The sequence below is a fragment of the Corvus hawaiiensis genome, chromosome 1 (assembly GCF_020740725.1).
Source record: "Corvus hawaiiensis isolate bCorHaw1 chromosome 1, bCorHaw1.pri.cur, whole genome shotgun sequence".
Classification (NCBI taxonomy): Eukaryota; Metazoa; Chordata; class Aves; order Passeriformes; family Corvidae; genus Corvus; species Corvus hawaiiensis.
The window spans coordinates 64,204,625-64,228,557 of NC_063213.1; the positions used below are offsets into that span (position 1 = coordinate 64,204,625).

Below are 23,933 nucleotides of genomic sequence, written 5' to 3' on the forward strand. Positions count from 1 at the left end.
ATCCTAAGGCAATGAAATTTGTCTCAGAAAATATACTCTCTTGGAAATTCTCAAATTGTAAATTCACAGCAAAGCTGAAAAGGCCTTTAATAGAGTCTTCTGAATGTACAACTCTATATCTTTGGCTCTGTTCTGTGACTTCATAGAAGTCATTAAAAGCTTCTTGTAACTCAAATACAAAGCATTGAGCCTTGCTAAAGGTCCTGAGGAGACAGTCATTTATGTGTCATTTGGACGACTTTCCAAGACTAGAGTGGTTTAAGTGAAGCAGCAGAGTTAAGTCTCCTAGACAGGTTAGCAGTATTTTACCTTTTTCTATTTCTAGAGAGCTTAAGTAAAATTTAAAAATATGTTTATCAGGCTATAAAAGAGTAAATTATTAACCCTCTACATACAAATTTCAAGCATAAAATTTATAACTAGCTCATCTAGAAAATCTTAGTTAGGATTATGTCTTATTCTTCAGAAGTATTTAGTCTGCAGAAAAGTGTTTATCTCTCCAAAAATCCCAAAATACTAACACGAATACACAACTTAAGGGCTTCAGTATCCAAATTAATCCCCAAGGATATTATGGTTATGCATCCAGGTTAACTCCCCAACTAATTTTCTTCTGGAGTCTGTGAATGGAGAGACCATTCACAAAGCAAAATGAGAAGTTATTATCCATGTGAATGTACAGCCCCAAAGCTGTACTCAGCTGTGATAGCATCTGCCAGGACCTGTAGGAGCCATAACCTGGGAGGACAGAAGAGTGTTATGAAAAACCACTCCAGAAATCTGTGCAATGCTCAAACACTCCTCTATTAAAATGGGAGCAGTGAACATAAGCTTCCAATATTGATGTGTTAAAGTTTTCTTGCTAGCAGATCAGTGCCAAGTTATGTGTATCTATCTCCGGGGCAAAGAAGATTAAAAGCCATCTGGACATAATCCTGGGCAATCTGCTCTAGGTGACCTGCTTGAACAGGGAGTTTAGACAAGATAACTATCAGAGATCACTTCCAGCCTCAATCTTCCAATCATGAAACTAAAAGGAAAAAAAAGAAATCTATTACCACCTAGTCAGCTGCCTCACTGAGAAGTTAACAGGAAATAAGTGCAGAGCTTTTTTTTGAAGATGATGCTGCAATGTTTCTGGAGCTCCATTCACTTTCAGCAGTTAGTAAGGAATGTGAGAAAGCTTTCCCTTACAGGATTTTTGCAAACCTTTAGCATTATCCTAATGCAGTTTTGTTAAGTGAATTATTTATTAACTTAATACTCTCATTGATTCACATAGGGAACTCCCACAAAAGCACTCAATTGGGCTTCTGAATGCAAATCAATAGCAAGCATTTAAAGGGATATTCTTCCTTTGATGCACATAGGAAACTCCCATGAAACAATAATAGGAAGTGTACAAAGGCTTATCTTGCTAAAAATCGTGCAAGATAAAGAAAACTTTTTACTATATCGGTTTTGGGGTTGCTTCGAGGTTTTGTTTTTAACCTGATTTACATTATGCATTACTGAAAGTTAGCTTGGACTCTGTTTAAGCTTTCTCACAGAATATAATTTGTTCTCTGACTGGCATTACTAAATTCTTCTGCAGTTTCATTTGAAAATGCCTGGCTTTCTGTTAATGCCATCTAAGCCACCATTACATATAAAGCCACCATTACATATTGTTTTATTAAGGTTTACAAGCCAATCACTTCCTGTTTCTTAGTAAATTTACAGTCCAATATTCAACGGACTGTAAATTGCTAAATAGACTTAGGTTAGCCAGGTACTGGGCTGAGCTATTTTATTGTTTGGGAGGCAAATTCATTTTGTTCTGGAGTAGATTTTTTTTTCCCCAAGGAAAATGCATTGAAGCTACTGGAACTGAGAATTAAAAGAATCCTTGTATCTCTCAATAAGGTTGTGCAAATGTTGATGCCTTATGGAAGTAACTTGTGTTAGGAATGCTGTTGTCATATATTAAATAGAAATAGTATCTTAGAAACTTAAAAAGCATACCAGTTTTCCAGAGTCCTTTGATTCAAGAGACCTCAAATTACTTTGGAATTTTTCTTGATACCAACATAATGCTGGTAAATCACGGCTATAATAATCATGTGACCACAAAGAATTATCTGTCGTGATAGAAACATTTCAAATAGCAAAGGACAGACAGCTGCTAATCACCATGGCAGAAGGTTTTAGACAAAGGGCATTCCTTTGACAATTATTTGAACTGTGGCACTTAAACTGGTGCCCATTTTCTTTGTCACTTTATCCTCGACTTGATCAACATTCCAAATCCTGCCTGGATTCTGTATGGAGCCCAGCAATAGCTAGATCGAAGACATTAAATGAAAATCCACTTAATGTAATGCAACAAGAGTGGCTTTGTGCTTAGGTGTTGCATCCAGTCATTTATTTTCTCCCCATGTATAAGACTTTGCCTTTTAGAACAAGAATCTCTCAGATATCTCCTCATTTTCCACAACTGTTGTTATTGAATGAACTGCCATCCTCACACAGGCAGCGGCATCAGTAAATCTGATCACAGATCAGATCCTTTTCAATAAATATATCCATTCCACTGCCCCCATCAAAAAAGGGGTGCAACATTGAGGAGGGCCAAAAAGATGATGAGACAGTTAGAACACTTTTCCTATGAGGAAAAGCTGAGAGAGTTGGGGTTGTTCAGCCAGGAGAAGAAAAGGCTCCAGGGAGACATTATTGTGGTCTTTCAGTACCTAAAAGGGGCCTAAGAAAAGAATGGGAAAAAACTTTTTAGCGTGGCCTGTTGCGACAGGTCAAGATTGGGGTGATGGTTTTAAACTAAAAGATTTAGACTAAAAATAAGGAAGAAATTATTTTTACAATGAGGGTGGTGAAACTCTGGGACAAGTTGCCCAGAGAGGTGGTGGATGCCCCACTTCTGGAAACATGGGAAGCCAGGTTTGACAGGCCACTGAGCAAGCTGATCTAGTTGAACATATTCCTGTGTATTGCAGGATTGGACTACATGACCCTTGAAGGTCCCTTTCAACCCAAACTATTACATGATCTTCCTGGTCAGTGAAAATGCAGACACACACACACAAACACACAGAAGAACTTGTTTGAGACAGCATTCATATTCTCTTGAGATCACCAGTGAATTAGGCCTCTCTTTTGACTGGCACAACCCACAACCCCTTTTTCCTTCCTCTGAGGCACAGAACAGTCTGCTGTCTAAGGCCATCTGGACAATTTTACTGAACTTTGGCTAGTGAAGAAACTTATTTATCACACTGACCTTCCTTGTTGACTTATGCTTATGGTATGTACTATTGCGCCTAAACTTTCTAAAGGATTCTCAGAAATTACTTTTGCCCACATAGAGAAAGTGTCAGAGGGCAGATTTTCTCTGTACCCGTCTGAAATAAATAGTGTACTTATGATCAACAACAGTTTGCAGAACCTAAACTGAATGACTGACTCTTACCTATTTCTGCTAGTATAAATATTTTTCTGGGGATATCAACCCCATGTCTTTGTTTTAATGGCATGTTTCAACATTGTGGTAGAGATGGGAGTACTCCTCTTTGGCAACTGGAAGTTACTTTATTTAGAAAGATTTGTATTTGCTTTTGTTTTACAGAGAAAAGCCAGTGTTTAATGGCAGGGAGTCCTCATTTTAATGGATGTTCTCTTTCAGGGATTATTGACCTGTTAGAAATTTCTAGCTGATGGTGAAGAAGGCAGAGACCTAATGCGGGAAGATGGGAATATATTGGAGAATTCTTGTTTGTAACATGAGCCTCTGTACCACGACTTTCAGATGACAAACATAAGAAGCTATAAAGGAAAAAAAAGAGCTTCTTTGGAAGTGAACAAAAGTGATGCAAATTTCTCTAAGATTCTCTTAGTAAGAGAATTCACTCTCTACATGCTTGTGCCTACCACATTATGGCATTACACCCCAGAAATTGATTAGAAGCAAGGGAAAAGGTATACAGCTTTTCAGAAGCAGAAGAGAAGAAGGAAGAGAATCCATGAAGAGAAGGAAAAGGAAGACGACTAGACCGGTCAACTTACAGTCCTACTTCTGGATTCTGCAACCAGAAGCACTGACAAAAATTTTCTAATAGAATGATTTCCCATCAAAACATTCTGGACAGAGACTAAGGATGACAGGCTTCCTGGTTATTCTGGCTCTACATTATTTTTCCAGGTGGGCAACGGGAGGCTGCATTTCATTTATTAAAATTATGAGGCATGCCAAGTGTGGAAATGGTTCCATTTTCAGCAGTTGATGTGTTACAGAATGTAACAATAGACAAAGTTATTCCAGAGTGTGCTTTTCCCCAGCTCAAACTGAAAACCTTCCCAAAGTCAAGCTTTTCCTTTTTCTTAGTCATTACAGCATATGCTGATGTACAGCCTTCTCAAAAGAAAAGTTCCATTGACTGCAACAATTGGAAATTACACCAATAATTTCATGGTGTGAAAGGAAACATTTCCAATCCTGCCAAATTCCACTGTCTTTGTGACCTCCTGGGCTTTTATCCCTCTGGCTAAGGAAGTCCCAAGGGAAGACAAAGGCAAGGTCCTCATGGTCAAGCACTGCCATTGTGCTAACAACTCTAAGGTAACAAATGAATGCCTTGTCTTAAGTTATCATTTCCTTGGGAGGGTTGGCTGTATGGGTGGCTCCTCTTCCAGGAGGCCTCAATCAAGTTAAATCAACATATTCTTAGAATTAACATACAAAATCTAGGGGAACACTAGGTGTTCTTACATTATTCCCGCATTTCAGTAAATGATTCTGCCTTCTGTAGTAAAAAACCCAGACTCCTTACAGTGTAAATGGCAGAGGTGGTGCACTCATGATTTAAGCACACCCATGGACCCAGAACCTATCAGTGAAATAGCAAAGAAAGAAGACCGCCTAAGACTGCAGAGGTAAACAAACTGTGGTTTACAGTTTACTGCATGCTTCGGCTATAATTTCATTACTTTTGATTCCATCTGCCCCCTCTGATTTCCAAGATGTGATTTTTCATATCTCTGTATACAAATGCGTGTGTAAATTGGTATTACAAACACTTAAAGGTTGTGTTCAAAGCTGTCACACTGTTTTTGTAAGAGTATATTATGAAAGTCATTGTTTTCTTTTTCACATCCTAGCAAAGAAAAAATATACATATATATATGGGTCAACATTGTGGAATCTTAGCACAATTCAGCTGCTCTCCTTTGTTACTGTTTCAATGAAATATAAATTATGAGATCCTTGCATGTATTTTGAAAAAACAGGAATATAAATATTTAACACAAAAATTATACCTACAATGATTCTGTGTGGTAACTGTAGATTTTGATTCTGAAGTTCTCTAGTTATTTCATACTGCAAGATATTTCTGCCAAAGTGTGTATCCCAACTGTGGCAGTAATTCTGAAACTTGTAGTAATCTGTTAATGAGAAAGAGTCTATTTCTAGCCTAATTTTGTATTCCTGCTGGTGACAATAGATATATTCTCCAAAATACACTGATAAATATTACAGCACTGCTTATTTTATCAGAATGTGAATACAAATGAAATGTGTGGATAGAGACAAATGTAGTTTTCCCCAAAGAAGGCTGATTTCTGTTTTAGCATTTTTGTGAGATCTCAGCCGCTTGTAAGACTCCGCAAGATCAGGGTCTTTGCCCTGCCTCTCCCTTTTCTTTTATGGTGCGACTGCCTTATACAAAGTGATATTCGCATGCCAGAAGGTAGTATGTTTATGTAGCAGTTACCCAGACCTGACAAGTACTGCGGTGTATTTCTTTTGAAAATTGCCCAAGGTGGGGTTATTTCGCCTGCTTTGACAAATTCTACGAGCACTATCCGCATTACGCTGTCACATCTACCTTGGGTTCATCAGCATCTTATTACCGATGCTGTTGTTTTCAACTCGAAATACAGCATGGATAAAGCAAGGACGCACATAAACAAACCTTCTTAGCAATCCTTTTTAAAAACAAAGCCTTAAACAATGACACTGTGCAATAGCCTTGAGTGGTTTGGGGTTGTCGTTGGTTGCTTTTTTGTTGTTGGTTATTTTTTTTTTTTTAATAGCTGTGTTCTAATTCTTCAGAGAACAGAAAGAGGAGCTTTGAAAAGGTGCTAATAGACCATGAATTTGCAGCAGTGTAGTTCACAGCTAACTAAGCACAATCCCACTTCAAGCTCAGGCTGGAAAAAAAATGAGGGCAGCACAGAAGTGAATTAAAAATCATGCAAACAGTCCCAGCAACAATCAGGGCAGTGGCAGCTTATAAGATCAGCCTCGTTTGGCAGGGTGCCTGTCATACCATGACCTAAGAGGGCCAGGGCAAGAGGATATCTTATGCCTTGCAAGAAGAGGATGGGGCGGGGTGCCGGGAAGAGGGATGGGAGCAAAACAAACATCTTTCAAAGCCTATGCTGAATTAACTTGTTTTACAGAACACTGACAGCAAACTTCTAGGTCTTTTCAATGTGTTTGGAGAGTTCTTCTGTAATTTATTTTATACTGTACACAAATATTTTCTCTGGATCATCTGTCCTACTCGGAGAGATTACTATCACAATGCCCGTCCTCCTGCCGGGGGGTATTGTCCCCTCAAATCAGCCAGAGATGCTCATGTGCCTTCTCCAAATGAAGTCGTGGTTCCATGACAGTCTAATCCGATGTAAACTGGGCTGCCACAGTCCCTCCTTCTCCAGCTGCTGCCCTTTCCTGTGCCAGCAAGGATGCTTGTCTGGTCTCCCACTGAACTGGTTCAGAGAAGACAGAACTAACTTCAAAAACCTTAACACTGCCCTGTTAGTTCTTCTCCCTGTGGAGTCAAACAAGCACCAACGCTGGTGCAATACATGGGGTGGGGATAGACATGATTCAAAGCAACTGCTCTGGTTTGAATCAGCTTAGACCATCTTGGAACCGCACTCCTGGCAGAGCCACCCAATGCCTGCTATTTATAAAGCTTGTGATGATCTAGTTCTTTCTGCCTGCCTCAAGTTTGTGAGTGGTCCTAAAATGAGCTTCCTCATCAGATCAGAAGGGGTGGGCAGCCTCCCCTTGCTATCAGCAGCCCCTTCCTCAGACACACCTGCACATAGGGTTTTGTGGAAATGGCCTAGCGTGATCCGTGAAGGCCACAGGGAGTTCCTGCATTCCTGTGGCAGGACAGTCATTGAGGAGCAGTCCTCTGTGTTAAGTCAGGAGAAGCTCATCTCAGGGTCAGAGCCAACCTCCCAAGATCCCACCAGCCAGGGTACTCTGGGCAGCTGTGATGACCTACAAGGATCCACACCTAATGGGACAGATGATTTGAATGTAGAGATGCCAAGGAAAGCTGGTGGAGACACACCAAAGTCTCTCTGGACTAGAAATTGATATAATTTCTTCCCCTTTCTGAAGTTTACCTTTTTTTTTAATCAGATCCTGAGTAGTAAGGCAGTAAGCAAAGTGGTTTCAAACTCCTGACTTTTTGCACACATAATTACATCTGATGTGTGCATACTGGTGAGGAACATGCAATAGCAAACAACAAACACATAACTAAGACAGTTTTACTATCTCCAAAGGTCACCTGCTTCTTTACAGTAGTAGCTGTAGAACAGTTTAGAGCCAAAACTCTGGAGGGCAAAATCAAGGATACAAAAATTAGCCACTAGAGACAGAGAATATCCCACAAGATACATTGTGTCTTTACTTGAAAGGCGAGTTTAATTGCCTCTTTCCTGGTCTTCCCTCACCACCTTAGTTTGATGAATATTTAGATCTGCTGTACCCACATACATCTGTGAAGAGTACATTCTGCAAAGTACCGTGGTGATAGACACAGTAGGAACTGAAGATGCTCAGACAGCAGAGTCATGAGGACTATACAACGTCGACAAGAGAGAAAAACCCCCTAACTTCAAGGAATGAGAGGGGATGGACTGGGAAAAGACCGTGATCTTCTGAGGAAACAAAGGGAGGGACCAGTTAAATTGGAAGAAAACCCCGGGGCCTCCTTTTAGATGCCAGATTTGGTACTGGGAAGCACGTCTACACCTACACCTTCCCAGCCTGTGACACTTTACTTTCAGCAGGGCATCTGAATGTTTGAGTGATGTAGCTTGGGAAAAGAGCAGGAGTAACATTGCTCAGATTTCAAATTGCATGATGCAGGAAAACATCTTTATAGTCTGAAATTACTGCAACACTTTCTGGGAGGGATGGGGAGGGAAGGGAATAGAAAACATTTATACAGGGAAGGGAAGGGAAAGAAGGTAAGTTCAGTAAGGCAAAAATTCTAACCTATATGGTTGCAGAACTGTTTACTGAAGACACTAGAATTAAAATTTACTTACTTTTTAAGTACGTAAAACTGTTCAGCTTATTGTCAAACACCCACTTGTTTATTGCCAATTGCTTGATTGTCAGATGCCAATTTACACCCTAAATGTCTTTGGGTTGAGATCACTGCCCTGTTCCGGAGGTAATCCTGTGGCCCACAGAGAACTGTCCCTTAGGTGCACTTCATTTGTAACATAATGGAGATTTGCATGCTCTGTCTTAAGAGGAGGACTCCAAACTATAGCAACACTCAGCCAAGAATGTTATCTGTGGCCTCCCCCACACCCTTCCCCTCGAAAAAAACCCCATGGATCGACTTCTGCTTTTTCACTGATTCTCAGGAGAAATATAAAGATCTTCTCTGCCAGTTGCAGATGTGTTCTATTTTTTTCCTACATCAGATTATGAATCACTCTAAATAATAAGGAAAGGCTCTTCATCCCAAACGGGGAAGTTCTCACACACTATGTGATGATAAAGCATTTCATCCATTTTTGAAAAAAAGGAGAAAACACTACCCACAGAACGGCAACATCACATCATCTGCACTTTGCTGAATGTTCACAGAACAACATTGGAAGTCATTGAAGTGTCAGAGAGTGATTTCATCATGTGTCAGGCCTCCCACTAATAAATGATTCATCTATCTCAGTACTGACACCTCAAAGAAAGGAGAAGAAAGAAATTAATAAACTTTAAAGTGAGAAATACTCTACTGATATTATACTTCCCAAGTAAACTGAAGCTTATGCACATACAAGGAATGCGTGCATCAATAGAATTTAACCTTCCCTTTATCTGAAGTGTACTTTTAAGTTTTAAAAGTGAATCTCTTACAGAAAAAAGGTATCATGGAATTCCATGTTGTCCCGGTTTCAGACAAATTCGGGGGAACGTCCGAAATGAACGTCCTCTGATAGAAGGCAGGTTACAGCCACCTCTCCTGCACCAGGTTCGGGAAGAATTTTCCTCGGAGGAAAGTGAAAGGAAAAAACCTATTTATTTAACAAACACAGTGCACGCAGGCACGGGGAAAGAATAATGCTAAATAATAAAACCTCCCGCTGCGGAGAGAACCTGGGTAGATTTCAGAGTCCTTTGTGGGTGTGGCTTTCTCCTCTCTGGAGCTGAGGTTTGGCGTGGGCCCCTCCGGGCCATGATGTAGGGTCTGCCTGCCGATGTTCTGCTGTTGTTGAACAGTCCACAAGAGAAGAAGAAGAACCAAAGTCCCAGGGGAAAAAAACCCTTTCTTGCCTCAGCTCGAAGACTAGGTGAAAAGCAAAGGAGTTTAACTCTCCGTCTCTCTCCTGAGAAAAAGAGCCAAGAGCTGGGAAAAAAGCAGGAAGGTGCTTTCTTAGGCTCTGTAGCAGCCAGGAATGCAGGGGAGTGTGTATCTGTGTCCTTGAACACAAAACCACTTTGAAAAGTTCTCCTGACTTTCTTTTCTATCTCTCGGACCCAGTTTTAAAGGCACAGAAAGGCACAGGATTCATGTCTGGGCATAGAGCAAGCAATAGGGGATACACATCATGAAGTCACTCCAAGACACGAGTATTATACCACCACAACACAAATTCAACAAAAATTTTTCAATTTAAAAATATGAGATTTCACACACCCAGCTTTGTGTACTGAAACTGGATTTGGGAAGAAATTTTTTATGGTTTACATGTAAGTGATTTATAGTACATTGGTGACAATAAACCTGCCCCAAACTCTGAATTCTTTTACAGTTGTAAAAGCAATCAAATTCGTCTTGAAGGTGATGAGGAACTTATATTTGACTCTAATGAAAATGCGACTGGAAAGAAACCTGGCATTTTAATAGGAATTTACATAATAACTATTTGATGCTTCAGAAAGCCAGAACATCCTCCATTGATGACAGTAGCTCTACTGGATGAGCAGGACTAACTAGAAATCCAAACTTACATCTCCCAGAAGACATGAACTTAAATACAGACCGAAACAGGGCAATGTACTTAGCAAGATACTACCATTTTTGCTATGACACTGAAGTTTGTGAGGTCACACACTGAGTTTTCAGGCTTTTTCTTTTTTCTATTTTAACAAAATGCAATAGATACACAGAACACTCAAATTTCCACACTCTTTGTAAAAAAATAAATAGGGGAAGAAAGTGATTTTAAAAGTATCATAGCTGGAAAAAAAAATAAAGCTGTAACATGAATTTAAACCTTATGAAGCATTAAAGAATCCACATGGGAGAGAGACCTAACAAGTGACCCCACTGCAGGAAAAAAGACACAATTGTAATTCACTATGAAACCATGAGGCACCAACCTACAGAAATCCAGGCTTTGCTGGTTCTGCCACTAATGGAGCTCCTTTGACTGTAGGAGATTTTTTCTTCCCTCGTCAAAACAGCATCTATTATAAACAAAACACTTCAATCAGTAGACTCAAAGATGGAGTAGCATACAGATACAGAATTTATCCCACTTGATTTCTCTCTCCTGGAGCGGGGAAAAGAATTAGATGAAGATGATAAAGTTTGGACTGGGACTTGGAGACCCATTCTCAGCAGAAATAATTAGGCTGATAGGAAAACTGCTGGGGACAGAAAAAAGCCACAGGCCCCGGAGGTCTCATGTCCTACCTAAGCAGGTACTTATTTCTTTGTCTCACTCTGAATATGTATACCAGAGTTAGCAATATGATGAATAGAGTTCTTAAAAGCAGTAATACATAAAAGCAAATTATTCTTTGCTGTTACCCTACCTCTGTTCTGGTAGAAATAATCTGGGCACTCAGGGTAAAGATGATGTCCAGTTTCTCCATCAGTTTGATTTAGCATGACCTCTTCACTATCAGCAGAGGAATGTAAAAGATGGCAATGAACATTTGTATGTAAGAAAATTTACATGGCTGTGGGGCAGGATGCCTGGATGATCAAAAAGCAAAGAAAATACTAAATACTTAAAACACTTCACCATGAAATCGTTTTCTTCCCTTTCCCCCACCCTCCCCCCATGGTAAATCAGGTAGAAAAGTGTGATAATATTAAGGCTTAATCCAATTTAAATAAATTATTTTCTTGTAAATGTTAAAACAATCATTACATGCATCATTTACCCCCTCTTCTGCCCATAGTCTTAAATTATGCTCCATTATATCCAGATGGAAAAAATATGCAGAAAATGTTTCTAAAATATCAGAAATTTTGTTGTTGATTACACTCAGAGGTAAAAGTCATTAAGGAGTCCTAGCAAAAAAAAAAAAAATCTTAAAAAGCATGATGGGATTTTGTGTAGCAAACTTAATTAAGAAATTTCTTTGCTAGGTTACCAACAACATTTTATTACAAGCTTAAGGTATAAGATCGTTATAGCTCTCTGTTGTGCTTGGCAGCAAAGAAAGAACACATGCAAAGAACAATCTTGTTCCTACAATTAATTACAAATGTACAAATGAGTGATATATCAGGCCCTGTCTACACTGCACAGTTGTACATTTATAACCATTTCACCATACACAGTTATTAAATTCATGCTTTGCATCTACAGTAGCTAGATACCACATCACAGCCACGGGTAATTATGTTTATTCATGCACAGCTACCACCAGCCAGAACTGTATGTATGTGTCAGTCCATTTTAGCAAAATCTACATCAAATAACCAGTAGTGCAGGTCTCTTCAGCTAGCTTCTTTCCTTTTGAAGCGGGCAGACTGGAAGCAAGATAGGAAAAGGCAAGCCAGAAATGCATGGGTGGCAAAAAGCAGGTGGTGACATCCAGCAGGCTTCAGCCCCGGCCATTCTGGGTCAGTCAGTGTGGTGACAATCAGCCAACTCAGAATCTCTTAGCAACCCATCCTGTTTATCTCACAAATCATTACGGTCCCAAAAAGGGTCTGCAACAGAAGTAGAGAGAAATTCTCTCCCCACTGGCAACACAATGGCTGAGGAGGAAACACCTGGGCACTTGGAAGCCCCTAGCTGCTGCTGGGGACCTCCACCTGTGGTCTGAGGATTGCCAGTGGAAGCGTCCTGAAAGAAGGCTTCTGCAGCACAGCAACCTGCAGTACACAGGCCAATGAGCAACGGGACACTGATGAATTCTCCTCAGTGAGAAGTCCATCCTAAACCCTACCCTCATAAGCTCAGTTCATCCAGCTGAGCTACTGGATCACAGTGGGGTGCCAAGACTGGGTCTCCAACAAGAGCAGACTACAGCCAGCTACAGAAGAAAGATTAGTTCAGAGGGCGTCCATTTAAACACTGAGCCAAGTCACAAACCAAGCAGAAATCCCTGCTGTGACTACAAGGACACGGCAGCTACACACACTGTAGACACAGACCTAACCACATTGCTCAAGGCTTTTAACACTGATCTCACAGGCAGGATTTAAAAATCACCATTCTTGCTATTCTCTTCCAAGGCCAGCAAAGGATATTTTGCTTTAACCTCAAGCCTTCAGTTCATGCTTCTCCCTAGGAACATTTGTTTCACTCAGCTGTCCAAAGTCAGTCCTATCCAGAAGACTGAATAACACCAGTCTCACTGAGAAGTGTGTCAACAAACCCAAACCACTGCAGCTCTGAGCACATTAACTCGCCAGACAGATTACTGGTTTATACAGGGAATTCCAGTCTTTGACTCACTGGTCCATAACAGTGTTCCCACACCATTCCCTCATCCAGACAATTCCCTCATCCTCAACGGTTTGCTAAGAAAGCCTGAGATTATTTATGTTATGCTCCATGCAGAGAAACTACAACATACAAACATATAATCCTATAGTGATGAGATGCTCCAGTTCCAAAAGCCATAAATTCCAAAAAAGATTATCTTGGGTTTAAAATTCATCTTCCCATGTTCACAAGATGAACCATCTCATGGCCGAGAAAGGCAAGTTGACATATTACAGTTTATGTAACCATATGTAAGGCACACACTTACTAGAAAGGGCTATTAGGGCTGTTGCCCACACTTTTTGTGACAGCTGCAGGCATCATATTCTCCTGTCAACTGATGGGAGAATGGTATAGGAACTCCCTATGACAAACATATTTTTAATTTACTGGCAGTTTAAAACTTTTAATTAATGAACACAACTGACTGGGTACATGCATGGTGCAAAGCTGGCTAAACTGCCTTGGGTACTGGAGGCAGACTTGGCTTTCTGCAGGAATTTACCATCTCAGATTAATTTACCATCCAAGGGTAAACAATCATACTTTTTAGTGGTATAAATGAGCATATCCAGACCCCTCTACTTCATCAGCTAGACTGCCAGAGGCACTCGGATTGGCTTGTTCAAAGCTAGCTTTGGTACCCCTGCAATCGGCAGTACAGATCTAACCTATGTTTATCAGAAATGCCACAGGTGGAGCAACTCCCACATCCCTGTCCCCTCTGTAGAGATGCAGGGAACTGATGACTGCAGCAGATCTGTCAGAGCTCAACTGGAAGAGGGAAGAGGGAAGAAAGAAGGCGCCAGGACGCTGCCCACAAGGACCTGCAGAGCTGCCTATGTACTGATCCTGGGGAAGCAATAACCTGATAGAGCTCTATCCTGCTCTCTTGGCAATACACAGACTTCAAAAAACATGTTTCTATTGTGACCAGATACTCACTTTAATAAACAAACTTTAATAAAACAAACAATAAAAAAAAAAAAAAAAAAAGGCCAAATCCTCTCACACAGCATTCCTCACAAGCCAGTTACGGAGAACCACTCTCCTGGGCCAATGAGCAATCTCTTCCCAGGCCAGGCACTGAGCAGGAACGGAGCGTGCTGCAGCTGCTAGGCAGGAAGGGCTGGGCCCACTGGGGCTTTGAAATGAAACAAACAGCTTGTTTGGCAGATAGCTATTTCTTCATGGACTGGTCAGCAGGAGGGATTGTGGAAGCTGGCTGGCTGCTGGTGTGTTGCGTCCACATCAGCGAAGAAGGCAAGTCTTCAGCTGTACCGAAATCCCTTAAGAATTACAGTGACGTGACTGACACTTGGTTGGGCTATCCATTCTCTATTATTGTTGCTGCTGCTGGTATTTTAAACCTAAATCAGCTTTTACCGTGGCTCATTTGTACACAATATCCTTAATCTACAAACACTCAAGGATGATAATTCAGCTTTATTACCCATATTCCCTGAGTCCACATTTCATAAAGTATAAGCACACTCAAGAAAGAATTATTCCTAAAATAGCCAAGCATGTACATTTCTATCTTCTCTTCAGGAAAGCAGTTCAAAAACATAGGTCCTTGTAACACTTAAAATTGCTAACCTGAACGAACCTCTTGATAACAGCAGGCGATATCTTAAGAAACAGCTGGGGTTTTATCTTAGCCTCTCACACCAAGCTACTGCATACCATCAACCCTGCTTATACAGGCACTGAACTGACAGAAGACATGGCATGAACCAAACAGAGCACAAATTCCGTCTCACATCAGCAGAACAAACTGCACATCCAAAGCCAGCACATATTACAAATTCAATAAAAACAGAGACCACCACTGGAGTTATTACTTTAACTGTCTATCACAAACAAGAAGTAAATATACCCCAGTTTTTGGGCAATAAAAGCTATTCCTAAAAACAAGCAAACTGTTCTCATACTTTATTTCTTACATTCTCCTCTTTGCTTAATGATTTCATGGTGTTGACTCTGTGCATTGTGGGGGTACATCAAAAACTGGTGAAAAATCAAAAGTAATTGAGAGCATCCAGCACTTTGAAGGATCAGGCCTTTTCTATACTGTTACTAAACACTGAATTGTCTGATAACCTTCCTTATGACTACAAGAGCTTGCTACTTCTGCCCTTTCAGTAGGAGACATCACTGTGTGTGCTACTTGATTAGTTATAAACATGGTCTTGTATTAAAAACACAGCTTCCGCCATGCTCAAAATTAATTCTGCTTGGCTATAATACAAATGATATTTCAAACATCTGAAATTTACGGTCAGTGACAAGGCAAAATTATGGCTAATCTTTGGCTAGTAAATTGGACGTCAGCAGCACAGACTGTGCTAGCACTGGAGCCAAGCTCAAGGGCTGATTCACCACTTTTCCATGCTGTTCATCGGCTGAAACCAGCTCTGGGCAACTGAGCTGGGTGTTTTTCCCAACAGGAAAACTGAGTGTGTCCTGTGCTTGGGAGGAGTGTCAATACTGCCTATGAAGATGGGCTTCAGCATGCAACATCTCATCTCAGAGCCATATGTACTCTCTCTCTTTGCAAATTAAGCCCTGGAAGACAGGCTCTGCCCAGACAGCTGATGTGCAGCCAGGAAAAGCAGACATGCAAATACTGGTTTATGGAATGGTGCTGGCTGAACTGGGAGTCTCCAGAGCCTCCTGTCCACTCTGGAGCACCAAAACCCGTGCTGCCTCTTCCCTTCCTCCCACAGAATCACCAGATTCAACTTCTACAGCAAAACTAGCCCTTCCCATTTCCATCTACCTACTCCCTGCCCTGTTCCCCAGTCCTTCTCCCTTCTCACAACCTACCTGCTTCTGCACTCACTCCAGTCCCACCCTCCACTTTCCTCTTTGAATTCTTCCCCCATTCCCATGCCACTTTTCACCAATGAAATGCTGGCAAGGCAGTCATCTTTCCCTCCCCTGCTCCAGCTCTGTCCCATGCCTCTTTTGGCCACAGAAGAGGATCTTCCCTTGCCCATCCACATTGTCCTCTCATCACAACTTTGAGTGTGTTAGTCCACAAGCCCGATCTTACCCATGGCTCAAAGTAAGTATCATACTCTTCATAAGGCTGGGGGAGAGAAGGGAGGAAGAAAGACAGATTTTCAAATGAGCGCAGAGAAGTAAGAAGAAGAGGAGGAAGAAGAGGAGAAAGAAGGATGGAGTGCTTCTCTCCAGACCCTCTTCCATTCACTAAGACACTCTTGTTCCCCTTCTTCCTCATAGAGCTCTTATCTCCATGTAAAAGCCTCCTACTTCAATCTAATGAAATGGTTTAAATCACTAACTCAACAAAACCAGTTCACATTTATGCAAAATTACCGTTTGTGCACTGGAACGAAATCAGAAGTTCACATCAATTTGACAATTTTTGTTCAAGCTTGTGTACTTCTGAGGATTTTGTTCAAGCTTCTGTGCCTCAGGGGTTACTGTCCCACAGTCCTACATCTCAACAGATGCAGGGCAACTGAGCAAACTGCACTGGATGCTGAACAATGTGGCAAGAACAAGCAACCTTATATTGCCAGCTGTAAAAAGGAGTGAAATAAAATTCAAAGAAAAGAAAAGCTGACAAAGTACTAAAGTACTAAATTCAATAGAGAAAAGGCAAAGAGCCAAATGAAGAGATTGTGGTGCTTGCACCGAAAACATCACGATAGTCCACAAGTGATATATTTCTATCAGTTCTGTGACCTAAAGGAATATATTAATTCCATTTTACAGTCTGTAAACTGAGGCAGTCAGAAATTAAGATCTGAAGAGTCTCAAAGTACCTAAAATCCAGTTCTTGCTAGTATTGAGCACTGCATTTTCTCTGAGTGTTCAAAGGATACAGCTTCCAGCAGCCTTTGGTGAAGATGCACACGTGTAGACCTAAGAAAACCCATAAAATGAGGAACGATGCAAGAGCTACAACAGGAACACTTTAGCAAGCACAGACATATTTATTTCCCCATCCCCTCTTCTACATTTTCAAGTGGGAGAACAAAGTATCCTGCACCCTAGGAGATTTGGATTTAAGAGCCATGATGGTCACAAGTCACAACTCATCACCCACCTGACAACTGTAGCTATTTATGTACAAATTAGTAGTGCTGACCTGGCCACTATTAAAAGATTGATGTAAATGGCTTACCCAGCATCACACTCCTTGGCAGAGGATCAACTTCTCCAAAGCAACATTCAGCTGCCTTAACAATGAGATTATGTCTTCCCTTCTTACATTCACAGAAACACAGGAGGGTAAGAGTTCAACAGACAACACTCTCTTCTCCTTCAGCATGTACTCTAACTCATCCCCAGAGCAGACTCACTTAATGCACCAAATAAAAACCCAATCATCCTAGGGAGCTGGGGGGAAATGTATATAGTCTATTTTAAGATTATTACAAAGCAATATATAGATGTATGGATGGAATTAAGATTGCATAAGCATGTTACTTTTGAGTGCTTAACTTAGCCACTTTAATAACTTTTCACTCTGACCATCTGTGTAGTGTCTGCCTGCACGTGTATGTATGGCTGCTTCAAGGATCCTGGAGATGCCAGGCACCATGTCTCAATTACTCAGAGGACTTTAAATCATGTGCATAAATCTGTGGGGCACGAATCCAGCCTCTGTGCATGTGATACAGAATCCACTACACATGTAGAGCTTAAGTGCAGGCTGGAAGCTGCCTATTGGGAAACCCTTAGACCCAGATGCAGAGGCATCCCTTGCATGTACACCAGCTATGTTGCATGGTCATTATATTTGCATTTTACACACACATTTAACAAGTAAAAAAGGTTGGGGGGAAGTGGCCAAACTGATTACAAGTAACTGGCTACTCATATCTCTATTTCCCCATGGGAACAAATAAAAGGAAGTTCCACTTCCCTCTTCCCCCAGGGACTCATTCACAGCAGTAACTGGTTTTCTCTTAAATAAGTATTGCAATGCTATTTTAAATATTCTACTCCAATATTACTGTAATGTGCTACAGGGCTTTAAAGACCAAAGCAAAACAATAAGGCAGAATGTGAATACATGACAGAAAGTGGAGGGGAACCTCAATTAGGAAATGTGGAAACCAGAATGTCGGGTCTAGACATTAACTCAAGTCAGTGGCAAGGGATCCATAGGCAGAGGCCTCACTCTGTGATCTCCACATCCTTCTTACCTGCTAGAAGGAAGAGTTGTCTGCCTGTGGTAAAAGTTCCATCTTCTCAAACATGAAACAAAATATGCTGTACATAAATGCTGTCATTGCTTGTTGCACAAAAAGCTACCCTGTGGGAATGTGTATTGATTTGAGAAATCTGGGGGTCCACTTTTAAAGTCTCTTTACCTACTCCATCAAGCTTCCAAGAAGTGATTCAAACCTCAAAAAAACCCCCAAGAATTCCCCACATATCTCTGCAGATTGCCAACCAAATTCTAGGGCTAGAAGCAAGTTCTGTATCTAGCAGCACAAAGCTACCAACCCTCTCTCACTCTCATCCTTCTCAATGTACAAAATATTTTGCTTTTATCCACACAAGACATAAGGTCTCGGAATTCAAAGCTGCATCCCTTTCAGATGTAGAAAACCTGGTCAACACTAGAGAACCTAGCATTTTCTTTTCTGAGGCATAATTCAGGTAAATACAACACAGTTGAAGAAAAGGCATCCAGAAGTTATTTTTATGAACAGGTAAGCAGCCATCTGTCCACAAACAATCACAGACTGCCCCCAAGACAAGGCTCTTTTATGGCCAAACTTGTCTACCATCATGCCCTTTGTTTGCTGACTGGTGAATTGTGGCTCATGAATTCACCCCATGTTTTTTCTGCCTTCCCTGTACTGCTTGTGCCTATTGTTTTATAAGAACACAAATACCTCAAAAATTAAATAATTTTCCTTATGAACTACATATACTTTTTTATTTGTTTTGACCTGTTTTGGCCAGCACCCGTAACAGGACCTTCCACATCAGCTTACTAAAACGCTTGCCTCAGAACTCTGAGGACACCACAAACCAATCTGCACATATATCTGCCCTCCAAGTCTGAAAGTGTCAAAAGCAGTAGTCCCTGATTAAAATTTAAAAAAAAAGAAGTGCAGTCATATGTAAGTCAGCTGTGATGAATGTTCTTTTCCTCTAACCTCAACGGGTTTTTACCTTCATTGAGATGTGAACTAGGCAAGTATTATGAAAACTCTAGTAGCTGGAGAGGTATCACCAAGGTTCCTTTTCAGTGACATTTCCTCTCACTTTTCACTGAATTGTGTGCTAGAACATTATCTTACATACTAGAAAGTGACCATGTTTCACCTCTTGCTCAGACATAACTGCACCTAGGATACTTAGTATGCACAAGTCCAAATGAACAACGCATAAAATGTGCTATGCTCATGGAAAGAAATAATCCACCCCCCCAAAAAACCCCATCCCAAACAAACCACACAAATCAAGAAATTCCCCTTCCCACCCAAAAAAACCCCCAACAAACCCAAACAAACAAAAAATCCCCAAAGATTTTTGTACTATAGTATTATACTCAGACCACTGAGGTTATTGGAAACGTTGATGCTGGACAGTGACTAAATCCTAATTGTAGAACACATAAATCTAGTTTGGGGGCTACTTTATAAAAGTGTGTAATTCCTGTAAAAAGATTATTTACAATGAAGAAATGAATGAGAAGGAAACAAGGAAAAAAAGGAACAAGGAAACTCTGTCATGCTAACAGTAGTCATTTCTCAAACATCTTCAAGCAGAGTTATAGTTGCAAGTGACCATGGTGAAATGCACAATGAAACTAGAAAAAGAAAGTGATCAAATGTAACGGCAAACACTGACATCAGTAGCAGTTAACCTGTGATACTAAGTGCTATTGTACCAGCATTTAATTAATTTAGTTCAGCTTCAGTATTTAAAAGGTCAGTCTCCAAAATGTACACAAACTAGAACTGAAAGGCAAGACCCACGGCGGATACACGATACCCAGCATGTGCATAATACAATGCTATGTGTAACAGAACACAAATGTAAATAGATCCCACGGATCTATGGGAAAGGTTTCTGCCACCCAGCCTTGAGAAGAAAATTCATTAGTTTGCACTGACAGTAAGCTCTTGTTCAACACATGGCACAAAAGCCAGTAGCAAACATAGCAACCCCGAGACTTTTAAGAACACTCGGGAAGTAATCTCCAAAGTAAGGGGCGGGAGAATAGCTGGGTTTGCTCCCTTATGTCATTTGAGAAAAGCCAGGTAGATTTTCTATGAAAACTTTTTGCTCAGTTGTTGACTCAGAAATACACGAATGGCTATCTTTGTCTCTTCTGGCTTTCCAACATGTCTTCTAGAGAAGCACAGACTCATCATTACTAATTGACAAAAAGCCAAGACAAAAGCATTTTCTTCCAAGGATGTCCTAGATCTTCATGTTACATAAATACCCTAAAAAAATAAGTGAAAGCAGGAAGTTAAACAGTCCTATGAGAAATGTGCATATTTCCAATTTAAAGGAACGAAAACCTCACTTTAGACTTACTCTTAAGAAGTAATCTATATTTTCTTATAAAAGACCTAAAGAAAAGGCTTCAAAAGACTAACCTGATCACGAGTAGCATTATCATAAAAGCTTGATATTGGATGAGGCCAAGCACAGATCATTTTGTACCCCATTTTTTTATTAAACAAGATTAGGAAAAGAGTCCTGAAATAATCAGCAATAAACATGAAGAAGTTAAGGGAAACTAAGAAATTATGATATAACTTTATTTTTTCCATTTAGCATCTTGAATATTATTTGCATTCTATGTCTAAGGTGAACGGAGAACACGATGGTCACTTATCTACGCATGCGAGGAAGGATGGTCTTGTGGTGATAACTCAAGGCTAGGAACCAGTGAGTGAGGTTCTGGCAAGTTCTGTGTCCTGTTCTCCTGACTTTGAGCACTGCCACTCAAGAGTCTTGCACAAGAATTTTCAACTCTATGGAGCAGCTATAATACACTCCAGAAGGGAACTGAACATAAAAACTGCATGTGGAAGACAGTGTAAAAGCATCACCCAAGTGTAGTCATTAGCGTAAAAGTACATCAGCTTATAGTTCGTGGTGAGTCCTACAGAAAAGCACAAACACACAGTGGGTACGGTGATACTTCACACCAGGGAGATCATTAATGAAACTCTTTTCTCCCTGTCCCTAGAGGAGATGTAATTACAGAATCATAGAATGTTAAGGGTTGGAAGGAACCTTAAAGATCACCTAGTTACAACTCCCATGGCCCTGGCTGCCCTGGGAAAGGACAACTCCCACTAGATCAGGACGCTCAAAGGCCTTATCCAACCTGGCTTTGAACACTATGGAGTCTCCCCAACATCCCCAGCCTGTCTTCGTAGGGAAGGTGCTCCAGTCTCCTTATCAACTTTGTGACCCTCCTCGCCGCTTGCTCCAACACCTTAATCTACCATTACGGAACTGCTGCGTTTTTGCTGAAGACACACCTTCCACTTTGGAAACAGTTTACTTTTTTTTTTAATATTCAAAAAAAATATATTTGAAATTAATCAAGAATTTGACCTTCGGGACTTCGCGCCGACACCGGATTTCCAGGAGCCGCCGGCGGGTCCAGCGCCAGAGCCCGGTGGGGATGGGGCTTGCCAGCCCCGGGACCAGCCCTGGCAGAGGACGGGCCGCTGCTCCTGGGAAGCTGCCGGGCTCTCCGCGGGATTTAAAAGCACACATCCATCCCGGGCGCGCCGGGCCACCGGCCCGGGTCCCGCAGGGCAGCCCCGGCGCGGCGGCAGCGCAGCAGGCGCGACCTCGGGATACCTTGGAGACACCGAGCGCGCCCCGCACGGCGCAGCCCAGCCCGCAGCCTGTCCCGAGCTGACACCGCCCGCCCGCCCGGCAGGCATTCTGTCCGGCCATCTGTCTGTCCGGCAGACCCAGACCGCCGCCTCCTCGACAGGCGCAGCCCACAGACACGAAGTTTTCGTGCCGCCACTTCCCAGCCCAACCCAGACACATTAATCCCCGCGCTCTCCCTGCAGCCTCCCGCGGCGCCTGCCTGCCTCTCCACTCCCTGTCAGCAATTCCCAATAAACTTCCCCCTCGCCCTTCTCCCCCTCCCTCTGCCCCCCCCTCGGCCCCCCCCAGCCTCTACCACCAAGCGCCGTGGAGGGGGGAAGCTGGGGACAAGCGGGAGGGGGAAACCAACGTAGAGGGGGGGCAGGGGGGTGGCGGTGTTGGGGAAGGACGAGCGTGGCGAAGGGGGTTCCTTCCCCAGCAGCCAATCGGCGGGCGGGCGCGCGTCGCACGCCGGGAGGTGTAGTTCTCCGCCATTCGCCATTTTGTGGTGAGGGAACTACAACTTTCCCCACGAGCAAGGACAATTCTTGGGCCCTGCGCGGCCAGTCGTGACCTTCAGGTGCTGCCAGCGCGGCGGGCCCCTCATGCGTGCCGAAGCCGTGGGAGGCGCGGCGGGCGCAGAGACCGAGCGGAAGGAGAGCCCTTGGCAGGCGGGAGGAGAGAGGAGGCTGCAGCGGGGCGGGGAGGGGGGCAGGGCACGGCGATCGAGCGTGGTGCGCTCTGAGGGACCGTCGTCAAACTCCCAGGGCGGGTTGCGGCGTACAGCTCGCGGCGACCTTGGTGCCCGGTGGCCGCGCTTGAATGCCAAAAGACGGGAGGTGGGAAGAGGGGTGGGGAGTGGGAGAGGGAAGCGCATGACGCTTGACCGGCGTGGAGTGTTTAGCGAGGCCTGTTGCATGTGCTGAGCGCGGCGAGGGGCCGGGCGCTACGGCTGCTGCCCCGGTTGGGAATTAAGGGCGAGCCCTAGGCGGTGTATGCATGTATGTGTGTGCGTGTGTCCGTGTGTGTATATATACACACACACACACATATATATATACACACACACACACACATACACGCGCGCGCGCGCGCGCACACGCACGCAGACATATATATTAACAACAGAAAAAAAAAAAAAAAAAAAGAGCCAAGTCCATTTAAAGTTGCTGGCGGAGAGCTGTTCTCATTGGTTAGGGGGGAGCTGGAGGAGCGGAGACACACACGGTGCGTGCAGCCCTCGCCGCCGCCGCCGCTGCTGCCGCCGGAGCCGCCGCCGCTGCTGGAGTTGTCCCTGCCGCTTTCCCTGCTGCAGCGGCACAAACGTGACTTCCAACGTCCCGATTATTTATCTTCTCCTCCCGGCCCCTTTCCTCCTCCAAGATGTAACTACAGCTCTGACACTAAGAACCTGCAGATCGCTTAGGCGGCTTGAGAAAGAGAAAAGGGGATATCAAGGGCGTCGTTTTTTGTGTTTAGGGGGAAATTTTCCATTATAATGCTTCACTAAAGTGAATTTTTTTTTGTTTCCTTCGCATTCGTCTTTTTTTTTTTTTTTTTTTCTTCCGTCCCCCATTTCTCGGATTTATTGCTAGGAGAATCACATTGTGAGGAAAGAAAGTCGGATTACAAGATACCACTACAAACAACCCCCTCCCCCCTGGATTTTTTCGGTATTTTTTTAAATTTTTTTTTTAATTGTCTCGGCTTTAATTCATGAAGCAATTGTCCCCTTTTGCAATCAGAATTTGGATACCAGAATGAGCAAAGAAAGACCCAAGAGGAATATAATTCAAAAGAAATACGTAAGTGGCCATAACATATATCGTTTGACTCCCAGTTTTAGGAAATGGCAGTGAATGTCAAGTTTATAGCTAATCTTGCAGCTCTAAGGCTTTGGGAACAAATGTGATGCTGAATTTGATTTTTCTGTGGTGTGGTGGGGGAGTTTCAGAGGGCCCTTTTAACGAGGAAGCCTGCTATCCAGTTCGGTTATAAAACCAGATTTGTGTAGCGATTCCTCCAGTGAATAAATGTATTGACCTCAAATGACACAATCATAATCTAGTTTTAGATGAAACGTGGGGAGCTCA

At 42.4% G+C, this 23,933-nt stretch overlaps 1 protein-coding gene across 2 annotated transcripts in view; it reads left to right on the plus strand.

Annotated features, from left to right (window-relative positions):
• Positions 1-22,921: 22,921 nt before the first annotated feature.
• Positions 22,922-23,933, plus strand: part of JARID2 (jumonji and AT-rich interaction domain containing 2) — a 214,405-nt gene continuing 213,393 nt past the window's right edge. Inside the window, exon 1 of one of the 2 annotated variants that reach the window (XM_048308408.1) lies at positions 22,922-23,645. In XM_048308408.1, coding sequence (XP_048164365.1) covers positions 23,601-23,645 — 45 coding nt within the window. In that variant the 5' untranslated portion in view covers positions 22,922-23,600. The remainder of the gene's footprint in view (positions 23,646-23,933) is intronic. The other variant, XM_048308398.1, reaches the window with a different exon arrangement.